Source organism: Ruditapes philippinarum, unplaced genomic scaffold (genome assembly GCF_026571515.1).
Source record: "Ruditapes philippinarum isolate M1 unplaced genomic scaffold, ASM2657151v2 ctg7625_1_1_1_1, whole genome shotgun sequence".
Lineage (NCBI taxonomy): Eukaryota > Metazoa > Mollusca > Bivalvia > Venerida > Veneridae > Ruditapes > Ruditapes philippinarum.
Window position 1 is genome coordinate 4,815 of NW_026855225.1, and position 24,447 is coordinate 29,261.

The window sequence follows — 24,447 nt, forward strand, 5'->3', positions numbered from 1 at the left end:
TTCATTAAATTATTGTACAAAAAACTGTAACTTGTACGTGTTTTTGTTGATATTGTTGCATTAAAAGTAGTGCAAATTAATGACAAGAAGTAAAGTTTGGGTGTTCAAGTTAAAAAAATAATAAAATAGAGAAAAAGAAAGCTAAACACGGCAAAATTGTAAACTGTTGCAGGCTCGGTTTGATTGTTACCGTCAACGCCCCCCTAACACCGGCTTAAGCGAAATTCAACATTTAAACACAAAAAATGTTGAAATTTTGAATTTCGAAACATCAGCAGATGTGTTCATACAGCGGTTATCATATGGAACCTTCAATGTGACACAGCAGTGTCTTTCCACGAAAAGCTTCAACAAACACTGCTCAACCCAAGTGAGAAAAAAGTTCGTCTGTAAAGATCATATTCCACTTACAGTTCAGTGTTACATTTCAGATAAAGAGTACATGTAATGAGTCATGAATTAGCTTGAAAAGGAAATCAATACTGCAAAATAACAACACGTACCATAACCTGCACCCATGATTAGATAAAATCTTGAACTTTTCTTTAAAGTCATTATTTACTGACTTGGGAAATAATTTTGGAATGAAACAAGTTCGTATACTTTTATGAATCAGTTCAAAATGGGCTTATTTGGTAAAGGGTCCTTATGTCTAGAGCCGAAACGCCTTCAGTATTTTGGGGTCGAAACGACTTGAGGCCGAATGAGTCGAAATCGTTGATTCTAGCTGCCAAATCAGAAATGAAACTGCGTTTGCGTTTAGATAAAATTAGCAAAGTCATCGATATTAGTGATGAAATATCTGAAGATTTGACTGTAGATGATCTATCAGAGAGAGCTTTGAACGTATTTCAAGATTGTTTATATGGGTATACGGAGTTTGTTTTTCTTAAGTTCTTCAAATTCGGATTGTCATATTATCCGGACAACTTTCTCATCTGCCAACTTTCATACATGTACAACTGGACCGTTATTATTCAAAGTGCATATAAAATATAAAGTAGACTTTTATTTTAGAATTAATTTATCAAAGAAATATTTTGTTTATTTAGTAACTGAATAAAATGTATACTATAGGCATAGATAGTAATTTTACAGTAATTTTTATCTTTAGTAGATTTATTTCTAGAAATCAATATCAAGCTTTTGTTGTATGCCCTGGATTCTGGTTGATGACTAGAGTAAGGAATATAAGATAAGTCATTGGATGGGTTTTAAAATATCTTTTATATGCAGGTGTAACTTCATAAAATACAGGACAGGTTCAGTTCAAATTTGGCTGCAGACGACTATTTTTTACACATTATACTGCCCTCACTTTTTTACATTTATATATACCAAAATATGGTTTCCAGTTGATTATACTCTTTAAGTTACAATGTAACTAGTTTATCCCCCAGCTTAAATGTGATGAGGTGTGTCATGCAAAAGACCCAAAATTAAGACCCCTAGCGACTAGGAGTCAAAAGTTAGCTGTTACATGTAGCAAATATAATATGGCCCATAAATGTCAAGCATCCGGCTTCATAACTAAACAAATGTTTAGCATGATGAGACATTCGTGATTTTGTCATGTTAGGGACCTAGATCCCTAGCTCCTATATAGTGTAGAGGTAAAAGATAACCATTTGGAAAATAATCAATGCTTTACTTTGACAATAATAATAATGGTTACTTATTAAGTTATATAAAAACCTATTGAAATTTTATTTTTTGAGCTTTATGCTCCATTTAGGACTGAAATGAGAAAATAAATTTTACTTTGTTACTCTGAAATTAAGGCCTTGTGAATATTAGAAACTTGGCTGTTTTATAAATAGCCATCTGTCCTCTAACTTTAAATGGTTTTCTTTTGCACAAAAGGTTCATGAAATACTAATTTTGTTGTCTATATATCTTCCAATAATGTCAAAACCTTTGCGGGAACAGAGACATGTCTGTCTTGTAATAATATCTTTATTCATATTATTCTGTTTCCTATCATATATAGGGGGGCATTCATGTCTTTCAGACACATTTCTAGTTTGTCCGATAAAAATTGCATTCTTTTGATCTCATAGTCACATTATAACATATCTGTTTGGTCATTTGGTCTCCCAAGGCCAATACTTCTACATTACTTTGAACTGTCAAACTGTTTGTTTCAGAGAGTACTTTTTAAGTCTGAACAAAAAAGATGCACTTAATGGACAACTGAAAGTGAAAGGAGACTGTGACATTGTGAGTGGAGATCTTATCTACATTGTACAGGTTGGGGATCAAATTACTGGATCTTCAGCTGCTAGTTCACAAATTGCAAGTATTTTGTTAGCTCACCTGTCACAAAGTGACAGGGTGAGCTTTTGTGATCGCTTTTCGTCCCGTGTCCGTCCGTCCATCCGTCGTCCGTCTGTCGTCCGTAAACTTTTACTTTAAATGACATCTCCTCATAAACCACTAAGCCAATTTCATCCAAACTTCACATGAATGTTCCTTTGGTGGTCACCTTTGAAAATTGTTCAAAGAATTTAATTCCATGCAGAACTCTTGTTGCCATGGCAACCAAAAGAAAAAACTTTAATTATCTTCTTCTAAAAAATCCAAAGAGCTAGAGCTTAGATATTTGGCATGAAACATCTTCTAGTGAGTGTCTACCAAGTTTGTCCAAATAAAAGCCCTCGGGTCAAAATTGGCCCCGCCCCAGGGGGTCATTGATTTTCCCTATATGCATATAGTAAAACCTTAAAAAATCTTCTTTAAAAGAACCCAAAGACCTATAGCTAAGATATATAGCATGAAACATCCTCTAATGGGTGTCTACCAAGTTTGTTCAAATAAAAGCCCTGGGGTCAAAATTGGCCCCGCCCCAGGGGGTCATTGATTTTCCCTATATGTATATAGTAAAAACTTAAAAAATCTTCTTTAAAAGAACCCAAAGAGCTAGAGCTAAGATATTAAGCATGAAACATGTTCTAATGGATGTCTACCAAGTTTGTTCAAATAAGAGGGTCATTGATTTTTTAGCTCACCTGAGCTTGCTCAGGATGAGCTTTTAGGATCGGTAAATGTCCGTCGTCTGTCGTCCGTCGTCCGTTGTCGTCCACAATTGCTTGTGAACACTCTAGCGGTCGCATTTTTGCCTCAATCATCATCAAACTTGGTCAGGATGCTTATCTAGTTGAAAGCTCGGATGAGTTCGAACATGGCTCATCTCGGATGAAAAACAAGGTCACAAGAGCTAAAAATAGAAAAACCTTGTGAACACTCTAGAGGTCACATTTTTTACCCAATCATCATCAAACTTGATCAGGATGTTTGTCTAGGTGATAGCTTGGATGAGTTCGAACATGGGTCATCTCGGATGAAAAAGTAGGTCACAGGAGCTATAAATAGAAAAACCTTGTGAACACTCTAGTGGTCACATTTTTGAACCAATCATCATCAAACTTGGTCAGAATGCTTGTCTAGTCAATTGCTTGGATGAGTTCGAACATGGGTCATCTCTGAAGAAAAACTCGGTCACAGGAGCTAAAAATAGAAAAACCTTGTGAACACTCTAGTGGTCACATTTTTGACCCAATCATCATCAAACTTTGTCAGGATGCTTGTTTAGATAATAGCACGGATGAGTTTGAATATGGGTCATCTCGGATGAAAAACTAGGTCACCGGAGCTATAAATAGAAAAACCTTGTTAACACTCTAGCGGTCGCATTTTTGCATCAATCGTCATCAAACTTGGTCAGGATGCTTATCTAGTTGATAGCTTGGATGAGTTCGAACATGTGTCATCTCGGATGAAAAAGTAGGTCACCGGAGCTAAAAATAGAAAAACCTTGTTAACACACTAGCAGTCACATTTTTGCAGCAGTCATCATCAAACTTTGTCAAGATGTTTGTCTAGGTGATAGCTCGAATGAGTTTGAACATGGGTCATCTCGGATGAAAAAGTAGGTCACCGGAGCTAAAAATAGAAAAACCTTGTTAACACTCTAGCGGTCACATTTTTGCATCAATCATCATTAAACTTGGTCAAGATGCTTGTCTAGGTGATAGCTTGGATGAGTTCGAACATGGGTCATCTCGGATGAAAAAGTAGGTCACCGGAGCTAAAAATAGAAAAACCTTGTTAACACTCTAGCGGTCACATTTTTGCATCAGTCATTATCAAACTTTGTCAAAATGTTTGTCTAGGTGATAGCTTGAATGAGTTTCAACATGGGTCATCTCGGATGAAAAAGTAGGTCACCGGAGCTAAAAATAGAAAAACCTTGTTAACACTCTAGCGGTCACATTTTTGCATCAATCAACATCAAACTTGATCAAGATGCTTGTCTAGGTGATAGCTCGGATGAGTTTGAACATGGGTCATCTCTGATGAAAAACTAAGTCACAGGAGCTAAAAATAGAAAAACCTTGTTAACACTCTAGTGGTCACAATTTTGACTCAATTGTCATCAAACTTGGTCAGGAAACTTGTCTAGGTCATTGCTTGGAATAAATCGAACATGGGACATCTCGGATGAAAAACTAGGTCACAGGAGCTAAAAATAGAAAAATCTTGTTAACACTCTAGTGGCTACTGTTGTGATCCAAATATTCTGTTAATTGGTCTGAAAGTTTGTTTTGATGATTTCTAAGTCAAGATCGAACATGGGTCATCTTGGATGAAAAACTAGGTCACACCGCCCAAATATGGAAAAACCTTGTTAACATTCTAGTGGTCACATTTTCGACTTAATTATCATCAAACTTGGTCAGGATGCTTGTCTAGGTAATTACTTGGATGAGTTCGAAATCGCATGTGAAACTAGGTCACCGGAGCTAAAAATAGAAAAATCTTGTTAACACTCTAGTTGCTACTGTTTTGATCCAAGTATCCTGGAAATTGGTCTGAAAGTTTGTTTTGATGATTTCTAGGTCAAGTTTGAATATGTGTCACCTGGGTAAAAAACTAGGTCGCACTGCTCAAATATGGATAATCCTTGTTAACACTGTAGTGGTCACATTTTTGACTCACCTGTCATGAGACTTGGTCAGAATGCTTGTCTAGGTAATTGTTTGGATGAGTTTGATAAGTCAGGTGAGCGATCTAGGGCCATCATGGCCCTCTTGTTCTTATATGTGAATAGCAAAAACTTAAAAAATTTTCTTTGGAAAAAAACAAATAGCTAAAGTTTAGATACTAAGCTTGAAACATCTTCTTGTGAGTGTCTACAAAGTTTGTTGTAATAAAAGCCCTGGGGTCAAAATGGGCCCTGCTCCGGGGGTCATTCATTTTCCTTGTATGTGTATATCAAAAACTTAAAAAATCTTCTTTGAAAAAACTCAAATAGCTAGAGTTTAGATATTAAGCATGAAACATTTTCTAGTAAGTGTCTACAAAGATTGTTCAAATAAAAGCCCTTGGGTCAAAACTGGCCCTGCCCCAGGTGTGTCATTGTTTTTAGCTCACCTGAGCACGAAGTGCTCAAAGGTGAGCTTTTGTCATCACTTTGCGTGCGTCGTGCGTCGTGTGTCCTTCAAAAAATGGCGTCAAACTTTTCAAACAACATCTCCTCCTAAACTACATGGCCAATTGCAACCAAACTTTATAGAAATGATCCTTAGGTGGACCCCTTTCAAAGTTGTTCAAAAATTTAAATTCCATTAAAAACTCTGGTTGCCATGGCAACCAATAAGAAAAACTTAAAAAATCTTCTTCTAAAAAACCGTAAGAGCTAGAGCTTAGATATTTGGCATGAAACATCTTCTAATGAGTGCCTACCAAGTTTGTTCAAATCAAAGCCCTAGGGTCAAAATTGGCCCCGCCCCAGGGGGTCATTGATTTTCCCTATATGCATATAGTGAAAACTTAAAAAACTTCTTTTAAAGAACTCAAAGAGCTAGAGCTAAGATATTTAGCATGAAACATGTTCTAATAGGTGTCTACCAAGTTTGTTCAAATAAAAGCCCTGGGGTCAAAATTGGCTCCGCCCCGGGGGTCATTGATTTTCCTTATATGTGTATAGCAAAAACTTAAAAAAATCTTCTTTAAAAAACCCCAAATAGCTGGAGTTTAGCTATTAAGCATGAAACATCTTCTAGTGAGTGTCTACAAAGTTTGTTCAAATCAAAGCCCTGGGGTCAAAATTGGCCCCGCCCCGGGGGTCATTGATTTTCCTTATATGACTGTGTATAGCAAAAACTTAAAAATCTTCTTTGAAAAAACCCAGATAGCTAGTGTTTAGATATACAGCATGAAACATCTTCTAGTGAGTGTCTACCAAGTTTGTTCAAATAAAAGCCCTAGGGTCAAAATTGGCCCCGCCCCAGGGTGTCTTTGATTTTCCCTATATGCATATAGTTAAAACTTAAAAAATCTTCTTTTAAAGAACCCAAACAGCTAGAGCTAAGATATTTAGCATGAAACATCTTCTAATGAGTGTCTACAAAGTTTGTTCAAATAAAAGCCCTAGGGTCAAAATTGGCCCCGCCCCCGGGGGTCATTGATTTTCCCTATGTGCATATAGTAAAAACTTAAAAAATCTTCTTTTAAAGAACTCAAAGAGCTAGAGCTAAGATATTTAGCATGAAACATGTTCTCATGGGTGACTACCAAGTTTGTTCAAATAAAAGCCCTGGGGTCAAAATTGGCCCCGCCCCGGGGGTCATTCATTAGCTTGACTTTTTTTTTAGATATATACATATTATATATATACAAATATATATTTAATATATATATATATATATATATATATATATATATATATATATATATATATATATATATATATATATATATATATATATATATATATACATATTATGTATGTATGTATATATATATATATATATATAAACATATATATATATATATATATATATATATATATATATATATATATTTATATATATATATATATATATATATATATATATATATATATATATATATATATATATATATATATATATATATATACATACATACATATACAACCAAGTTTGTTCATATAAAAGCCCTGGGGTTAAAACTTGCCCCGCTCCAGGGGCCTATATACAGGTGAGCGACTTTGGGCCATCATGGCCCTTTTGTTAACTATATGTGTAAAGAAAAAACTTGACCAGCTAGACCTTAGATGTTTAGCATGAAACATCTTCTAATCGGTGTCTACCAAGTTTGTTCAAATAAAAGCCCTGGGGTTAAAACTGGCCCCGCTCCGGGGGCCTATATACAGGTGAGCGACTTCAGGGCCATCATGGCCCTCTTGTTATTCATTCTTAGGCTTTCATTCTCTAAGTGTCACGGTGTTGAAATGTTCACGTACATGTATTAGTGGAGATAGTTTATAAGCCACCAGATAGTTCACTCATTATAACCGTGGTATGATATGCCAAGAGTCTGAGTCCTGGTCAGGGTGCACATTTTCCTCACATTTGGCATCTAACAGGGGATTAAAGCCTTTGCTAGAAATGTAGCGCATTATGATTAGACATCACATGTTTTTATGCCACCGCAGCATCTGCGATGCGGTGGCATATAGCGATTCACCTGTGTGTGTGTGTGTTTGTTTGTTTGTGTGTTATATAGATTATATAGTGAACTTAAAAAATTTTCTTGTGAAAAACCACTAGTCCAATTTCAACCAAACTTGGCAGGATTGATCCTTGGGTGAAGGGCTTCCAAAGTTGTTCAAAGAATTTCATTCCATGCAGAAATCTGGTTGCCATGGCAACTAAAAGGAATTATAAGAATAAATTTAAATCTTCTTGTAAAGACCCAAAAAGCCTAGAGCTTAGATATTTTGCATAAGGCATTGTCTGGTAGACCTCTACCAAGATTGTTCAAATTATAACCCTGGGGTCAAAATTGGCCCCACCTGGGGGTCATTGATTTTCACTATATGTACATATAGTAAAAACTTAAAATACCTTCTTGTAAAGACCCAAAAGACCTAGAGCTTAGATATTTTGCTTAAAGCATTGTCTGGTAGACCATTACCAAGATTGTTCAAATTATAGCCCTGGGGTTAAAATCGGCCCGCCTGGGGGTTCATTGATTTTCACTATATGTACATATAGTAAAAACTAATACCTTCTTGTAAAGACCCAAAAGGCCTAGAGCTTAGATATTTTGCATAAGGCATTGTCTGGTAGACCTCTACCTAGATTGTTCAAATTATAGCCCTGGGGACAAAAACAGCCCAGCCCCGGGGGTCATTGGTTTTCCCTATATGTATAAATTAAAAACTTATAGTAAAAACTTTAAAAAAAATTCTTCTAGCAATTGACAAATGCTAGAGGTTAGATATTTTGCATGAACATTGTGAAGTGAATCTCTAGCAAGATTGTTCAAATTATAGCCCTGGGGTCAAAATTGCCCCCGCCCTGGGGGTCATTGATTTTCAATATATACATATAGTAAAAAATAAAAAAATCTTATTGTCTGAAGGTACAAGGCTTAGAGCTTTAATATTAAATTTTGTTAAATGATATCATCTATAGGTACTCTACCAAAGTTGTTCAAATTTTGCCTCTAGTGTCAAAATTGCCCTGCCCCGGGGGCCATAGGTTTTCCTTAAATGTATATAGTAAAAATGGGAAGAAAGCTACAGCTTAGATATTTGACTAAAAATGTTGTTTGGTGGACCTGTATCAAGATTATTTTGAATTAAACCCTTGGCCTTGCCCCAAGGGGACAGTGACCTACTTTCTTGTCCTTTGATGTTCAACAATGAAATTTTGACCTTGTGCACAGTTTTAGTTGTAAAATTGAACTTTGATATCAGGTGACCTAGATTTTGATGATGTGACCTACTTTCTTGTTCTTTGATGTACAGCTATGAAACCATGTGCACAGATTAAGATGTAAAGTGAACTTTGATATCAGCTGACCTAGATTTTGACAAAGTGTCTTTCTGTGTTGTCCTTTGATGTAGTCTTGAATTTACGCTGTGTGAAATATGACCTTCACCACCGAATTCACTAGACTCAAGTGCATTGGTATATTCTTACTCTGATCTTTTATTGGAATAACAATATATTTAACCACTAATCTGATAATAAGAATTAGATAGGTCAGGGATCTATGCATTATGACAATCTTCAATTGTAAAGAAACAAAAAATAATCTGTTCCTACACTACTATTTAGTGTTTTATTAATGCGGTGGCATAGCATTTTTCTCAAATGCAATCTTGTTTGTTGCTATCATTCTGAAGAAGCTTTGGTGATAATTTAAATAACAAGAGCAAGCTGTCGGTAGGACAGCACACTCAACTATTCTAAGTGCTTGATAGTAAAAGAGCCTTGGTAATGTAAAATTTTCAAAGTTCACAAAAGGGCAAATCTTTTTTACATATCCATTGTATATGCCTTGAAGAAAGTCCTGTTATATTGCAAAGAAGTGTATTAAATTTTAACTTGTTTCAAAGCAAGATGTCAATGAAATATGAAAATATCTGAGGTGGTATGCAAACTTCAACATAAATTCTAAGTCAAAAACAGGGGCATAATTCTGTCAAAATGCTTGACAGCATTACCTCCTCCTGTCTACAGGTTGGGGGCATGATGGTGAACAAGTGTGCTAAGTTTCAAAGCCATATGCCGATGAATTTTGAAATTATTTGAGGTGGTAAGCAAACTTTAACTTAAATTGTAAGTCGAAAAAGGGCCATAATTCTGTCAAAATGCTTGATAGTGTTACATCCTCTTGTCTAATGGTTGGGATCGTGATGATGAACAAGTGTGCAAAGTTTCAAGTCATATTTCAATGGACATTGAACATATTTGAGATATTACAAAAACTTTAACATAAGTGGTCACGCCAACGCCGTCGCTCAGTTGACTAGTATACCTTTACTTATTCTTATTGAATAGTCGAGCTAAAAAAGCAAAGATGAAAAGCATATGTTGTTGTTGTTTTAACACTTCTCTGTTATTAATAATCTTCATTCTATCCTTTTGTACTAAAAATTGTACCAGCATTTAAAGAGAGATATATATTGTTATTATGGCAGGAGTGAAGGCTATGTGTATGTAAAATTATTTAATTAAGATCTTATATTTCAGGCCACTGCAACAGATGCTAAGGGCAATACAGTGGAAACTGCATCAAAAATAAACTTTGGTGAGAAAAAGATTGATGAAAATAAATCTAGCGGAAATAATGCCCAGTCAGCAATGCCTATAGATACAGGACGGCCAGGTACCAGTGCTGAATGTTCCATGGAACCAGAAACAGATGCAAGCTATGATGTTGCCATGGAAACTGAGGAAGAAACAGTAGATCATGTAGTTGTGAAGCAGTGTTTGAGTGAACCTGTTTTATGTAGAGAAGCAGTAAATGGGACAGTACCAGCCTTGTTACAGGAAATATATACATGTCTAGAGCCTAGAGACATGGCAGAATCTCTTTGTATAGCTTTACATGTGTTGATGCTGGAAACTGGATTTATTGTATACACTGAGGTAATATCAAAATTATGCTAGAGTCATTAAATTCAGTTAAAGTTACTTTATAGATTTTTGTTTAACATAGCATTACTTTTAATGTTATACAGCAATTTTCAAGCTTGTATTTTGAAGGTAGACACAAGGTGCCTCCACATGCATTGTTTTATAATCAAGGTAACTTACTCGACTGTCTTGACTTTCTGGCAGTGAAAGGTCTGATTTAGTTTGAATCTGACAGCAGTGTCATTGTAAACTGGCATTTAATTAACTATGCTTTAAAAGTTTTAAACAAAGGCAATTAGAAAATGTAATAAAGTAAAGATTTAGTTAACAAAATTCATGTATTGTTTTTAGCAAGACGAGATAGGTGTTTCCCAGTTACCAGTTGAATGGCGATACAGTGGTTACTTTAAGTTCTCCTACACATACCCAGGTTGTGCTGATACCTCATGCTGTATAACAGTTATAACTACAGGAAATTCTGTCATTGTACATGGTGAGTATACACAAAGTTATCCTATCTTGAACTCTAATCATGCTTCATTTCTTAAATGGACTTGTCCAGCCTTCATTTTTGGAACTATTCATTATCAATTAAGGGGACATCAAGATAAAAAATTTACTAGTGCAGAGCTTGATAGGACTTAATGGATGCCAAATTTTTTTTTACATTTTCTTGCCACCTTTAACATGAGGGGATTCGTCTTTTATGGCAGAGTGGTTAAGGTTGCTGAAAATTGATATAAGCCACTCACTTTTATATGTTGGAATATAAACTGTGACAATGAACTCTTTCATATAAAGAATGTGTCCAGCATATACAACACAAAATGAAGGTTATTTTCTGCTTAGCTCATTTAAGTCATCCTGCTTAGTTCAATAGTTTGAACATCAGATATGTAAGCCAGGGGTCACTGGTTCTAACCTCAGGGGATATGTAATTTCTCCCTGACAATTGATCTTATATAGGTCACTTGTCTTGCCACAGATTCAAAAATCATGATTGATAAACAGTCAGTCTCTTGCCTAGAAATTACACATTACTGACTAGTTATGCAGGAAAGCCATTTAAATTGACCTATCATCCAGGCAGTGATTTTTTTCCAATTTTCAAGACAACCTGTGGCTTTCTGAAGGGAAAAATATAGCGCGATAAATCAAAAAAGGGGAAAATCCTGAAATCAAATCCCAACAAATGAAAATGGAATTTACCCACACATTTTGTGAAAAAATTTAATATCAATTCAATTTAACATGCATGGTACATAGCAGAGGCTATAAATAGGGACAGATTTCTGTGTTCTAGATGATATAAGTCACATGCTGTTAAGTCATGGTTCTGGTAAGGAAGAGCACGAGGCATTTTAGAGGAAATTTGTAGCATTTTTTGGGGAAAATATACCTATTTTGAGCTAGGGAAAACAGCCTTTATCCGGCTGTAAAATACAGCAAAAAAATCACTGCCCAGATTTTACCAAATATGAAGTGGTTTGAAGCCGCATGGTATCATATACAGTATTTGATGTTTTTGAAACTACATAGCAAAGAATAAATCAAAAGGGTCACATAGAAATTTACTATAAATGATATACTATTATAGTACATATATTTAGTTATTAGAATATTTTAAATATTAAAACCTGTCCATATTTGTTTCAAAATTAAATCAAGAGTCATGGGCTTGTTATATTACTTAATCAAGAGTATATGTACTGAATGTTTAACATGTAAACTACACCAAGAGTTCTAGGAATCGTAAAATTCAGTGCCACCCAGGTTAAGCCTTGTTAGCAGAAAATCTCTGCAGGCTGACACAGAATTTATATTATCAGCAGCTTAATTAAATACATGTACACCTACATTGTATATTACTAATGAACTGTTCTAAATTCAAAGTAAAGCAAGTGTAAACACAAAGTTAGAAGGGTAAGGAATAAACATACATTAATTACTTGTAAGGTATCTTATTGGTGTCATATTTCAGGTAAAGTATTGGGATCAAATGATGCCACTAGACAGTGTTCATTAAAGCCAGCAGACTATGTGAAGACAGTAGGTACAGGTGAGTTATAATCTTCTGTTGTCTGACTGATGTGTTCCTCTCATCATTGTATACTGTATGTGTATTGAAATTCACAGAAGCAAATTTTCGCGGAAAGGTCCATTTTGGGGGTATATACAAATATTCGCGCTATTTTGAAATCGCGGAGGTGACTGCCGAAAATCATAGATTTGCGTACACCCATCAGGTTAAAAGATAAGGGAAATTACTCTTACACGATTATGCAATGGTTTTCGCAAGCAACCTTCTTTCATTTTACACACTTTTTACTGTAATCATTGTGGAACTTCACAGTTATTTTCAACACCAGGCATCAAAGAAAAGGCTATTGTACAGAACAAAGACATTCAATTTGTCTAGCGGACAGATTATGGCAAACAAAAGAATGTCTGTTAACGTGCATGATTTTTCACAGTTTTATACAGCACCAAATGAGACCATAATCATTTCACCGATTTTATTAAAATGTTGACTGAATAATTGTGTTTTGTTTTTAAATGTTTTCATCAGTTAAAATCATTAATGTTTGTGTTGTTTGTATTGTTTGTTTGGAAAAACAAAATATAATATGATCATATGTCAAACGTTTATGACTCAGACTATGAAATAAATAGCGTGATACAGTGGTATTGTTCAAACATGTATATACTTATACAAGAATCCGATAATCATATCAGTCAAACAATAATACACTAGCAAACTGATTTATATACAGAACTGAATGTTACATGTACAGTTTATACAACAGTAAAATCACTCTTTTAAAGCGCCAATGATACAAGACTTATGGCAACCGTGAACACACTGATATACATTGTTCTATAGATGCACGAAGATATGACTATTAAGAAATTACTGGTGTATAAAATATTTGCGCTGAACATGAATTCACGAATCGAATGTCACCACGAAGATCGCGAAAATTTGAAGCCAGCAAATATTTCTACACATACAGTATAATAATGATTAAATTGACCAGCTGTGTCATTTCTCTTACTTAATATATAAAGAGAAAAATGAAGTGTGCAAGTTTTTAATTTGACTTTATGTTTATATAATAGGGAGAGCTTATATTCTACTCACACTGGCGTTGATGCTGGCACCCGCTTCATTCTTTCAGTTAATTGTTTCATACCAACACATTCATTTCTTAGTGACCATCATCTTGACTTCCAGGCCAAAATAATGCTTGTTTTTCATACCACCCTGCTTATTTTCTATATCCTTGTACCGGGAAGTTATTGCCTTGAAACTTTAATAATTATTAGCGACCATCATCCCCACTTCCAATCAAGTACTCATGATAGTACAATGCACTGTCATACAGACAAGTCTTGTTACTTTTTTCTGGTCTCTAGTCATAGCTATATATTTGGTCTTTATTTGTGTAGCTGACTTCAAATAACATGCCCCTGTATGGTGTGTGATCAAATCTAGCAAATTATGTTAAATTGCTTCATGATCATCACTGTTATTCAGTAGTTTGGCTACTGTTTTTGATGACTAAATAAAGCATAAGAAACAATGCTGCCGCTTCTGAAGTCAAATTATGTCTAACATATATCGTGCTGACCTGCTGATACCCAAAGTGAATAGCCTTTGCCACCAGTATAGAGCCTGGTTATACGGTTATGTTATGTTAAGTTATTTTTACCCATTTATTCTTTAACTTTGAGCAGTTGAAACATACAATACAAAACTATAATGTAGTCAAGATACTCTGTAGTTAAGTTACCTTCAAGCAAAAAAATAAAATCATTTTGAACATTTCAGGAGACACATTGTTTAAACGGTTGATTTATTTAATTTATATATATTTTGTATTTAAGTGGCCTTTGTGTATTTTATTTTTTGTATTTCAATGACAGAATTCAATCTTCTCAAGTAAGCCATAGGTCATAATAGTAAGTTATGAAATATCTTTAGTTCATGAGAGCATATGTTGATGAGAGGTATACAATTTGTTCAAAGAATTCTAGTTTTCCTGGTTACTAAAGCAACTGAAAGGAAAGTCTTTTCTACACTGTTTCCAAACTTTGGTATTTATTACAGGAAGTTCAGGATAGAATTTCAGTAAGGTATACACTTGTCATCATATCACTTTCTTTTGTTCTCACTGTTTGTTACATAATTTTAAAAACCAACAACAACTTAAACATGCCATGAGATACACATGCTTTTTATCTTTGTTTTAATATTATTTTTTTTTACATAATATAAGTTATGTACATGTAAATCTTCTACAGTTCTGATTATATATAAACTACATGGTTTATTTTACAGACTGTACAAAGTGTTACTGTCAGTTAGCTAAGCTGTCAATGTTGTTCAAGGACGCCATTGCAAACCCTCTAGTTCATGATATCAGGACAGGTAAGTCAGTTAGAAGTTAATGAGTATGACTGTAACTATGACAACATAAGGTAAATAATGTACAATACATCTTTGCATGCATGATATACCCACTGTCAGGGGACAAAATCCCCCTATTTTTGGCCTTGACCCCTGATCTGCCATGGGATCGAATTCCCCTGATTTTCAGTAAAAAAAAATCCAACCAAAAATTAAATACATAATTTTTGACAATAAAACATAATTTTATGATAACTTGGTAATTTAAGCACTTTTAGAATTATGCATGGTTCGATGTAATGTCTTCCTAAAAACAGCAGGGTTCTAGTTGATAATTACTGTGACAAACATGTATTTCAATGACTTTCAATGTTACTTTATCACAGGTATCATTACTCTATGCTGAGTAATAATGAGAAAACATAGCCAATCTGTTTTGATTTGTAGTCACAGAAACAAGAACTTGCCAGGATTCATACTTGTGATATAGACTCTCAGTTGTTGAAATTTTACTTATGTAGAAGAATAGCTTACTTTGTGTGCTAAAGATTGTTATCACATTGTATTATGCTATGATAAAATGTTAATTTGTAAATATATTTTATTATATGAAAAAGCTAGTCTCCAGTTATCAATAGTTAGTGATGATAACCAGATACCCTGTGTCTACATGGGATGTCTTTTGACTTACCAAGTAAATCTAGAAAGGCAAATAGCAGTTACAATGATTATGTGACTTAAATAAACCTTCTCCTTTACTCATATCTAACTCCATAGCTTCTGAAATAAAAAAAAATGATATTAAAAACCTGTGGCAAGATATAACAATTCATAGTAAACCAATGATGTTATTAGAAATTCATGTAATGATATGTGTATATACATTCAAGATATTCTAGTGGGAAATATAAATAAGTGTAAAATGTGTAATGTCTTATGATGTTATATTTTGTGTTTGATTTTATAGCTGCAGGACTGGAAGATGTGTTTGGACTTCTAGCACTTACCCAGGAGATCAAGGTATTATACTGTATAGTTAGTGTATAATTTTAGTTTCTTTGTAACTGTATTTTTGTTAACAAAGTGAACAATGTTAACTTATTGCTGTGATATCATAATGTCCATCTTTGTTATACCGTTCCATTGGAGTATCATAAGATTAGGGGTGCAACGATACAGCCAAACCCGTATTGCGATATATTGCGATATAGACAGCCTGTATTGCGATACGTATTGTGGTACAGTGTATACTAAAATAATTAAAGAAAACAGTTAAACGTAAGCTATATTTCAACTCTTCTTATTATTATTTTAGAACACATACATGTATCTATAGAATGAATAAGTACCCTGTGTCCTTGAGGCTTTTTAAATGTTTTTCTTAAGAAATATCAACATACCCCACGCGTTCATTGTTCATGTACATGTTCGGTATAACAGTTTCAGAAAAGTAGGTACGTGACGGTAGGTAGTATCTAGGGTCTAAAACACGAATCATATCCTTAAATAGTAAATACATCATTTGAGACAACACTAAACGGTCGAAGATCATTAACAATGAATTTTCCGACGGCTTGCGTTATGTCCTTATACCGCTGACTTGTAGGCTTGTATTTGGAAGTCTGCCCAAAAGAACTCATAATTGTCGGCTGCTTTACGGTTGACGCTGTTGCCGCGATCAAACTAGTACCAGACTTGCATGCACCTTGTTGCAGATTGATTTTGTGGTGTCGAGTCAAATGTGTATTTAGATTTGTGGTCCCTCCGCTTTAGCGAATATCCATCTTACATTTTTTACAAACGGCTATGCCGTCCTCAATTTTTCCTGTAGATTTTCTTTTTTTTTAAGTTGAATTCCACCCATATTTTACTTTTAGCTTTCTCATTTTCAATTAGTTCAAAATCTTCTTTTTCCATTTTTTTATTTCAGTTAATCAACAATTTTAATCAGTCCTAACTTAAATTGCGTAACTGTAAACTGTGTGTAATTTAATAAAGCGTGATCAAAACCGCACTCTGAAAATGACGTCACACGATTCTGCTACTCGCCCGGTAAGATCAAAGAGCTTCGTCAGGAAAAGTTCGCGGCGGCGTTTCTTTATACATCACAGGGATCGACAAGTGTCGGCAATCTTTTCATGTTTCATTGATGTTTTGTTTTTGATGTCGTAAATCGTTGCTTACTGATTCAAAGTTGAAGTTTCTACATTCATGTTATTTCGGCATTAATATTAAAGAAAAAACCGCAATACAGGGCAGCTGCACCGCGGTACGTATCGACCCGAGACTGTATTGCAATATACCGGTATACCGGTATATCGTTGCACCACTACATAAGATAGACACTTTTATGTATTATCCTATCCAATGACAGTATGTTTATACTGTAATGATCCATCCTAGTCCTTATGTCTGGGTGCCAAGGTAGAAAGCTCTTTATAACATTTGTATAACAGTTGTTCAAACTTGCAACCTCCAACTTAAGAGTTAAACTTTGTATTACTACTTTCTTTACTGAAAAGTGTACTTTGTAGCAGAATGTGAAATTATACCAAATACTTGTTTAAAAGTATTATTCAGGGAACTTCTTATTTAATCTTTTCATTTACATATACTTGGTATATATCTATAAAATAGATGTTGTATAATTATGGTAGTCTCCTACTGATGTTAAAAAGGCTATTATTACATTTTCTTGCCTTTTATAGGTAAACAAATGTCTCTCCTCCTCATTCCCTCTTCCCCCAGATATACACTTTACAATTAATTATTCCTGAAGCAAAATGATTTATCCTTTTACTGGATGAAAGAAAATAATTGGCATTCAGGATTTTTGACATTACTTAGAGTAGATTAATTAAGTTACATATTTTCTTAAACTGTTTTGTTGAAACTGATGATCTTGATCGAGTGTAAACTTGTTATACTATATTTTACCTTACGTAAAGTGTTATTTCTATTTACAGTTACGTATATTAAGTTTTCTGGACCTGAGAAGTTTACTGAAGGTGTCTTGTGTTAATACAGAATTATTAGAGATCAGTAAAGATCCTTACTTGTGGAGATGTCTTTATCTGAGAAATTTTGGCAGTAAGTTTCTTACCTTTTGAATATACAATATATACAAGTATATTGTAATTCACCATGTCATCATCAATTTTACTTCAACAAAAACTTATTAAAGAAGCTTTAATGTGCTGGCAGTTTGTTCATCTATAAGTGCCTTTTTGCCTGAAACATATGTGAAAGCGCTTTTGAAGTGTGAATGAGACAGTGCATTTTGAAAAGCAGCACACATGTTTTGAAATAAAACTTTTTTAACATTAGAAAATTTTTTTATGCCCCCGCCATATAGTGTTACCCTGTTCTGTCATTCCGTCCTTCCGCCATTCGGTCATCATCAGGTTCCCTTAATTATCTTAGTAACGGTTGCACACATTCAACTCAAACTTGACATATGGATATATCATAAGAAAATACAGGTCAAGTTCAAATTTGGTCATGGTCCAATGATTTTTGACAGAGTTATATGCCCCTTGATGAAATTTTCAGTTTCCGCCTAACAGTATTACACATTCAACTCAAATTTGACATATGGATAAGTCAAAGAAATGCCTAGGTCAAGTTTGAATGTGGTCATGGTTTGATGATAGCTGATATAGTTATCCCTCTTGAACTTTGAAAAAAAATCAGAATTTTTTAGGTTCCGTTCATTATCCCCTCAAAGGTATTACACATTCAACTCAAATTTGACATGAAGATACATCTTAGGAATAAGCAGTTCAAATTTGAATTTAATTGTGGTTCAATGTTTTTGGACAAAGTTATCTCTTTTGAAATTTTGAAATTGAATTTTCAGTTTCAGCGCTCATACTTTTGTGGAAATGTATGTAGTCATTATTTTGGCTACAAATATGCAATATGCAATACAAAAGGTTAACACTGAATTGTTTAAGTGCCTTGAACTTTGTATAAAAATGGTTTGTGTTGACATTGAAAAGTTTTAAGGGCTTTGAACTTTAAATTAAAAAAAAATAGTTTGTGCAAACAAAATTGGAACTAAATATTATAACATCTGAAATTTTGGCTGCATGCGGGGGCATCTGTGATGTGACGACACGTTTTTAGTTTTACAATCATTTTATCATTTTTAAAAAAAAGCAATATATAGAGGATATTCAAGTTTTTTCTATAAATACATGATTTATTTTCATTGAGTGGTATGAAAATAAATATTTCATGAGTGGCGGTAGCCACGAGTGAAATATGGTAATTTTCATGCCACAAGATGAAAATAAATCATGTATTTATAGAAAAACTTGAATTTTCTGTTTATTATATACATTTTTCTCCTTTTTGATATTAAAATTTGAAAGATTTTCCCTTAAATTTTGTGTACTGGCAGAATTTAAAAAAAAGTAGTCTGGCAAGACACCAGTGAAAATACGGAAAATATGTTTCACTGCAGTGAAAAATAAATTTTTACAGTGAAAATACGGAAAATGAAAATACGCATTTTATTTCATCAATATTTCTCAATATTACATTTATAAGTATATAATAAATATTTGCATTTTGATGCAAAGACATACTTTTTATTTTATACATCCAAAGGAAACTTCAGTGGTAAAACAGTATGGTGCTTGTGAGTCTATCGGTCTGTCTGTTGGCAACATTGATGTGTACACAATCACTTAGTCACTATATGGTTTGCTGTTTTCGTACATAGTAGGGAGGGACTGTCATGGCCAGAAGACGATTTTTGTTTCATAAGGTCAAAGGTCAATGTCACAGTGATACATAGATAAATGTGAATTGTGTGATTTAAAACTTGATAAGAAATCATTCTAGTTTTGTGAACACCATAATTGATTATGAGGTCACGGTGACACTGTGTGTAAGTCAAACCAAAAACTTGAGAAGGTATAAGTCTAGGCTTGTGAAAACTGATAGGGACATTCTTTGTCTTGTATTTTTCCATCGAGTCCTCTAACATTTTAACATTGTGCATCTTGTATTAGCATTTAATTTGTGTGCTTTAGTTTTGTCATGTTTCATGATAAAAGATATTAATTTATAACTAAGAAAGTGGTCAAGTGGTTGATATTGCAGTCTTTTAGCTCAAATTTTACTTGGAAGATTTAATTCTTTTATATGGGGAAGGATGTTAATTCTTCTTTATAATATGTACCTGTCTGTCCCTGAGAACATTTATGGAACATTTTCATGAGGAATTTCTCTGTCAGTACAAGTTGAAAGGTGCACCTTGACATATATCAGTTGGAATACAAGTTTATTTTCAACTATCTGTGACATGATTTAATGGAGGTAATATTTTCTGTGATCATTTCAGATAGAAGAGATAACAGTTTATCACAAAACTGGAAGGAGGTAATGTTATAGCAGTATACAGTTTATACATCTGTTTACATATATCCAATGGAAATGATATGTAGTGTTTTTTCTGTTCCTTTGAATTTTAAGTCCCTTTCCATTAGTGTTTCAAATAAGTAATTTTGAAAATTTGGCAGATATTTGTTAAAAAACATTTATTTCGATAAAATGCATAGCAACAAGAATATTGAAGGATAATAACAAGTTTAGATTGTGTGCTAGCATTTGTTTCAGGCCATTTTAATCCTTGAGTTAAATCTATGGAAAGTTGTAAGGCTGTCCCAGTTGATATAATTGTAGTACACTATATATAACCTACTGTTTTATTAAGATCTACCTGTAACTTTATTAATGCTAACAAAAACTGGTATTCAAAGGTTGAAAAAATATGTAATGCTTTAATTTTATATATTGCCTTAAGAATGAACATGTTTCAGGACATTTCAATGAAAACTGTAACATACACACATGTGTTTGTGCTCTCACACATACTGACTTGAAGTGAAATAATTAAAGATGAATATTTTTTCAGCTTTATAAACGTGAATACAAGAGTAGAAAAGAGAGAAGGAAAGCAATGAATCGCATGAAGATAGTAACACCACGTTACTGGGGACCAGCTAACCCTTTCAGTGGCCCTAGTAACTGGATCCCACCTGGCCCAGGAGGTATTATTGGAGGGGATTATGATTTATATCCTAGTTTTCCAGGTAAGTAAACCTTAGTTTGTAAATACATATAATATTTCATGTGCTTCAGTTTACAAGATCTCGATATCATGTATGAACATATGATTACTTTTGGTTTCCTTATCTATAGGGATAAATGAGTAGCAATTGTTAGTTTATCCATAACCTGCCTGCAAGACCTTATACCTATCTTACTTCTGTACATGTCTCTGCAAATAAGCAGATACCTATTATTGGTATATGGAATGATTAACTGATTTCTTTGAAAGTTTTTTTTGTCATACTTTCTGTTAAATGCTGGAAAATTTATTTTGTCTTTATTTTTTTTCCTTTTCTCCCATATAAATATATGAAATATATATGTTGTATACATAGATAGAGACATGAACATCCATCTGTTACAATAGATTCTTGTAATGCTTAACACTGCCTCAGACATTCACATTGTGTATGATAATAACAGCTGTTCTGGCAGTGAAATGGTTAAAATCAACTTGTTAAAATTATTGTCAAGTAAAGCCTCATTGTCTGTATTTATATTGTAGGTAATTTACCAGGTGTTCCTGGGAGGATGGGACCTAGACCACCTTCATTACCTAGACCTAGGTACGATCTCATAGGACCTGGACCAGATATTGATCCTGGCCCTGACCCAGGTTTTATCCCTCGTAGACCAGGACCTGGCAGAGGTGGTGGTAGAGGAAATAATCCGTTCAGTGGGTTTGGGGGTTTTGGACCTAGATTCTTTTAATCTTTTGAGTACTTGCAAAGGTCAAGAAAAGCCTGTGCAGCCAGCATAGAGCCAGCTCCAACCAGCATGCTACACAAGTCTGACACCAATATACTTGTGGTTGCTTAACTTCAGTATTTTTTTGAAATTGAAATCCATTGAGCTAATATTGAATAGACCTTTCAAAGTCAAAGCAGGACAAGTCTAAAACACAGAATTGACAATATACAAACATACATATTTGCTTACAGAGACAATGTTCTAGCTTTTAACCAGGAGAGGAAGTCAAATTTTACTATTTACTATTTTTCCATTTAGTGAAATAAAACTGTTTTATATTTATTAGCTCACCTGTCACAAAGTGACAGGGTGAGCTTTTGTGATCGCTTTTCGTCCGGCGTCCGTCCGTCCGTCCGTAAATTTTTAGTTTAAATGGCATCTCCTCATAAACCACTAAGCCAATTTCATCCAAACTTCACAGGAATGATCCCTTGGTGGTCACCTTTAAAAATGTTCAAAGAATATAATTCCATGCAGAACTCTGGTTGCCATGGCAACTGAAAGAAAAAACTTTAAATATCTTCTTTTAAAAAACCCAAAGATCTCGAGCTTAGATATTTGGCATGAAACATCTTCTAGTGAGTGTCTACCAAGTTTGTTCAAATAAAAGCCCTGGGGTGAAAATTGGCCCCGCCCATGGGGTCATTGAATTTGCCTATATACATAAAGTAAAAACTTAAAAAATCTTCTTTTAAAGAACCCAAAGAGCTAGAGCTAAGATATTTAGCATGAAATATGTTCTAATGGGTGTCTACCAAGTTTGTTCAAATAAAAGTCCTAGGGTCAAAATTGGCCCCGCCCCGGGGGGTCATTGATTTTCCCTAATTGCATATAGTAAAAACTTAAAAAATCTTCTTTTAAAGAACTCAAAGAGCTATGGCTAAGATATTGAGCATCAAACATGTTCTAATAGGTGTCTACCAAGTTTGTTCAAATAAAAGCCCTGGGGTCAAAATTGGCCCCGCCCCGGGAGGTCATTGATTTTCCCTAATTGCATATAGTAAAAACTTAAAAAATCTTCTTTTAAAGAACTCAAAAAGCTATGGCTAAGATATTTAGAATCAAACATGTTCTAATAGGTGTCTACCAAGTTTGTTCAAATAAAAGCCCTGGGGTCAAAATTGGCACCGCCCGGGGGTCATTGATTTTCCTTATATGTGTATAGCAAAAACTTAAAATCTTCTTTGAAAAAACCCAAATAGCTAGAGTTTAGATATTAAGCATGAAACATCTTCTAGTAAGTGTCTACAAAGTTTGTTCAAATAAAAGCCCTGGCCCGGCCCCAGGGGTGTCATTGTTTTTAACTATATGTGTATAGTAAAAACTTTAAAAAAATCTTCTTTTAAAAAGCCCAATGAGCTAGAGCTTAGATGTTTAGCATGAAACATCTTCTTATGGGTGTCTACCAAGTTTGTGCAAATAAAAGCCCTTGGGTTAAATTGGCCCTGCAACATTGGGGGGGGGGGCCTATATACAGGTGAGCAACCTCAGGGCCATCATGGCCCTCTTGTCTTAAAGTAGCTAAGGTTAAAGCCTCATTGAGGGACATCGAATAGATATTCAAAGGTTCTTATGCTTTACCATTCTTCCCTTCAAAGGTTTTCATACTTCCTCACTCATCTCTTCAAAGGTTCTTATACTTCCCCATTAATTTCTTCAAATGTAATAATACTTTCTCACCCCTTAACCTTGTTTTATGGCATATTGTTTAAGTCATGTCTGTTTGCAGACAACATTAACCTTGACCATAACATTTTAATTTCATAAGTGTCCAACTTTCTTTAATTTCCTTTTTTTAGTGCAACATTGTTTTGAAGAAAAAATTCATGTATGTTATAATCAGGCATTGTTAGTTCCTGGTGTATTATCATACTTGGCCACAACAATTCTTTTTGATTTTGCTTGATTTTGGCAAAAAGTGGCTCTAACTTTTTTAATGTATTGTCTTCAAACTTGACAAGACCTTCTTAAAGGTTCAATTGACCTTGAGATGACATTGACCGTTAAGGTCAAATTATTGCATACATGGTTAAATTGTCATAATTTTGTTATTTATATATGGATTTGATTTATATTTGGGCAAAACAGGAATTTCTACCTAACAAACATACTGAATAATTTAGATGTGACCTTAACCTTTTTATTTAATTGACCTTGACAGTCAAGGTCAGATATTTGAATTTTGCTTACATTTTCATAGCTTTGTAATTTATTTATGGAAATGGTTCAGACTAGAATAAGACAGCAAGTATGACTAAACAGACCTATTTAGATAAAAAGGAAACATTTTTTCTCTTTAATTTTCTTTCTACATGATTTAGTATCACATTGTTTTGTTGCTACTAAAATAGGTTGGTCATCAAATGTGAAATGTTTTGCTTAACTTTCTATAATGTTTATGTCGAAAACAATTGTTTATAAAACAACTGATGATTAAGAAAGGGATATTAAATTTGAATGTAATTGTTAGGTATTATGTTGTTGTTTTTTTTTAAAATAAAATATAACTTTGACCTATATTTGCGTTTTAATAATGTTTTACAATGTAATTACAGACAAATTATTGTGACCCCCAATAGAACACATTTTAAAACATATTGTATTTAAACAGAGCTGAAACGTCTTTTCTCACAGGGCAGTTATTATGTGGCTACTCTATTGCTCTCTCTCTCTTGTTCTTTTTAGCCACACAAAAAACAGCCACATAAAAGCATTAAAGAGAAAGAACATTTACCTATTGTCCAC

The 24,447-nt window shown here is 34.0% G+C and overlaps 1 protein-coding gene across 2 annotated transcripts; it reads left to right on the plus strand.

Annotated features, from left to right (window-relative positions):
- Positions 1-633: 633 nt before the first annotated feature.
- On the plus strand, positions 634-24,221 carry LOC132742557 (F-box only protein 7-like). Of its 2 annotated transcripts, none has more exons than XM_060730994.1 (11): positions 634-869; positions 2,148-2,295; positions 10,032-10,430; positions 10,770-10,911; positions 12,400-12,477; positions 14,761-14,850; positions 15,797-15,849; positions 17,796-17,919; positions 20,183-20,220; positions 20,756-20,933; positions 21,458-24,221. In XM_060730994.1, exons 1-11 carry the CDS (start codon positions 649-651, stop codon positions 21,661-21,663), a joined length of 1,677 nt encoding a protein of 558 aa, XP_060586977.1. In that variant the 5' UTR covers positions 634-648; the 3' UTR covers positions 21,664-24,221. The 2 variants fall into 2 exon arrangements, with proteins under 2 accessions (XP_060586977.1, XP_060586978.1); XM_060730995.1 differs by having other exon boundaries at positions 2,148-2,220.
- The last annotated feature ends 226 nt before the right edge of the window (positions 24,222-24,447 follow it).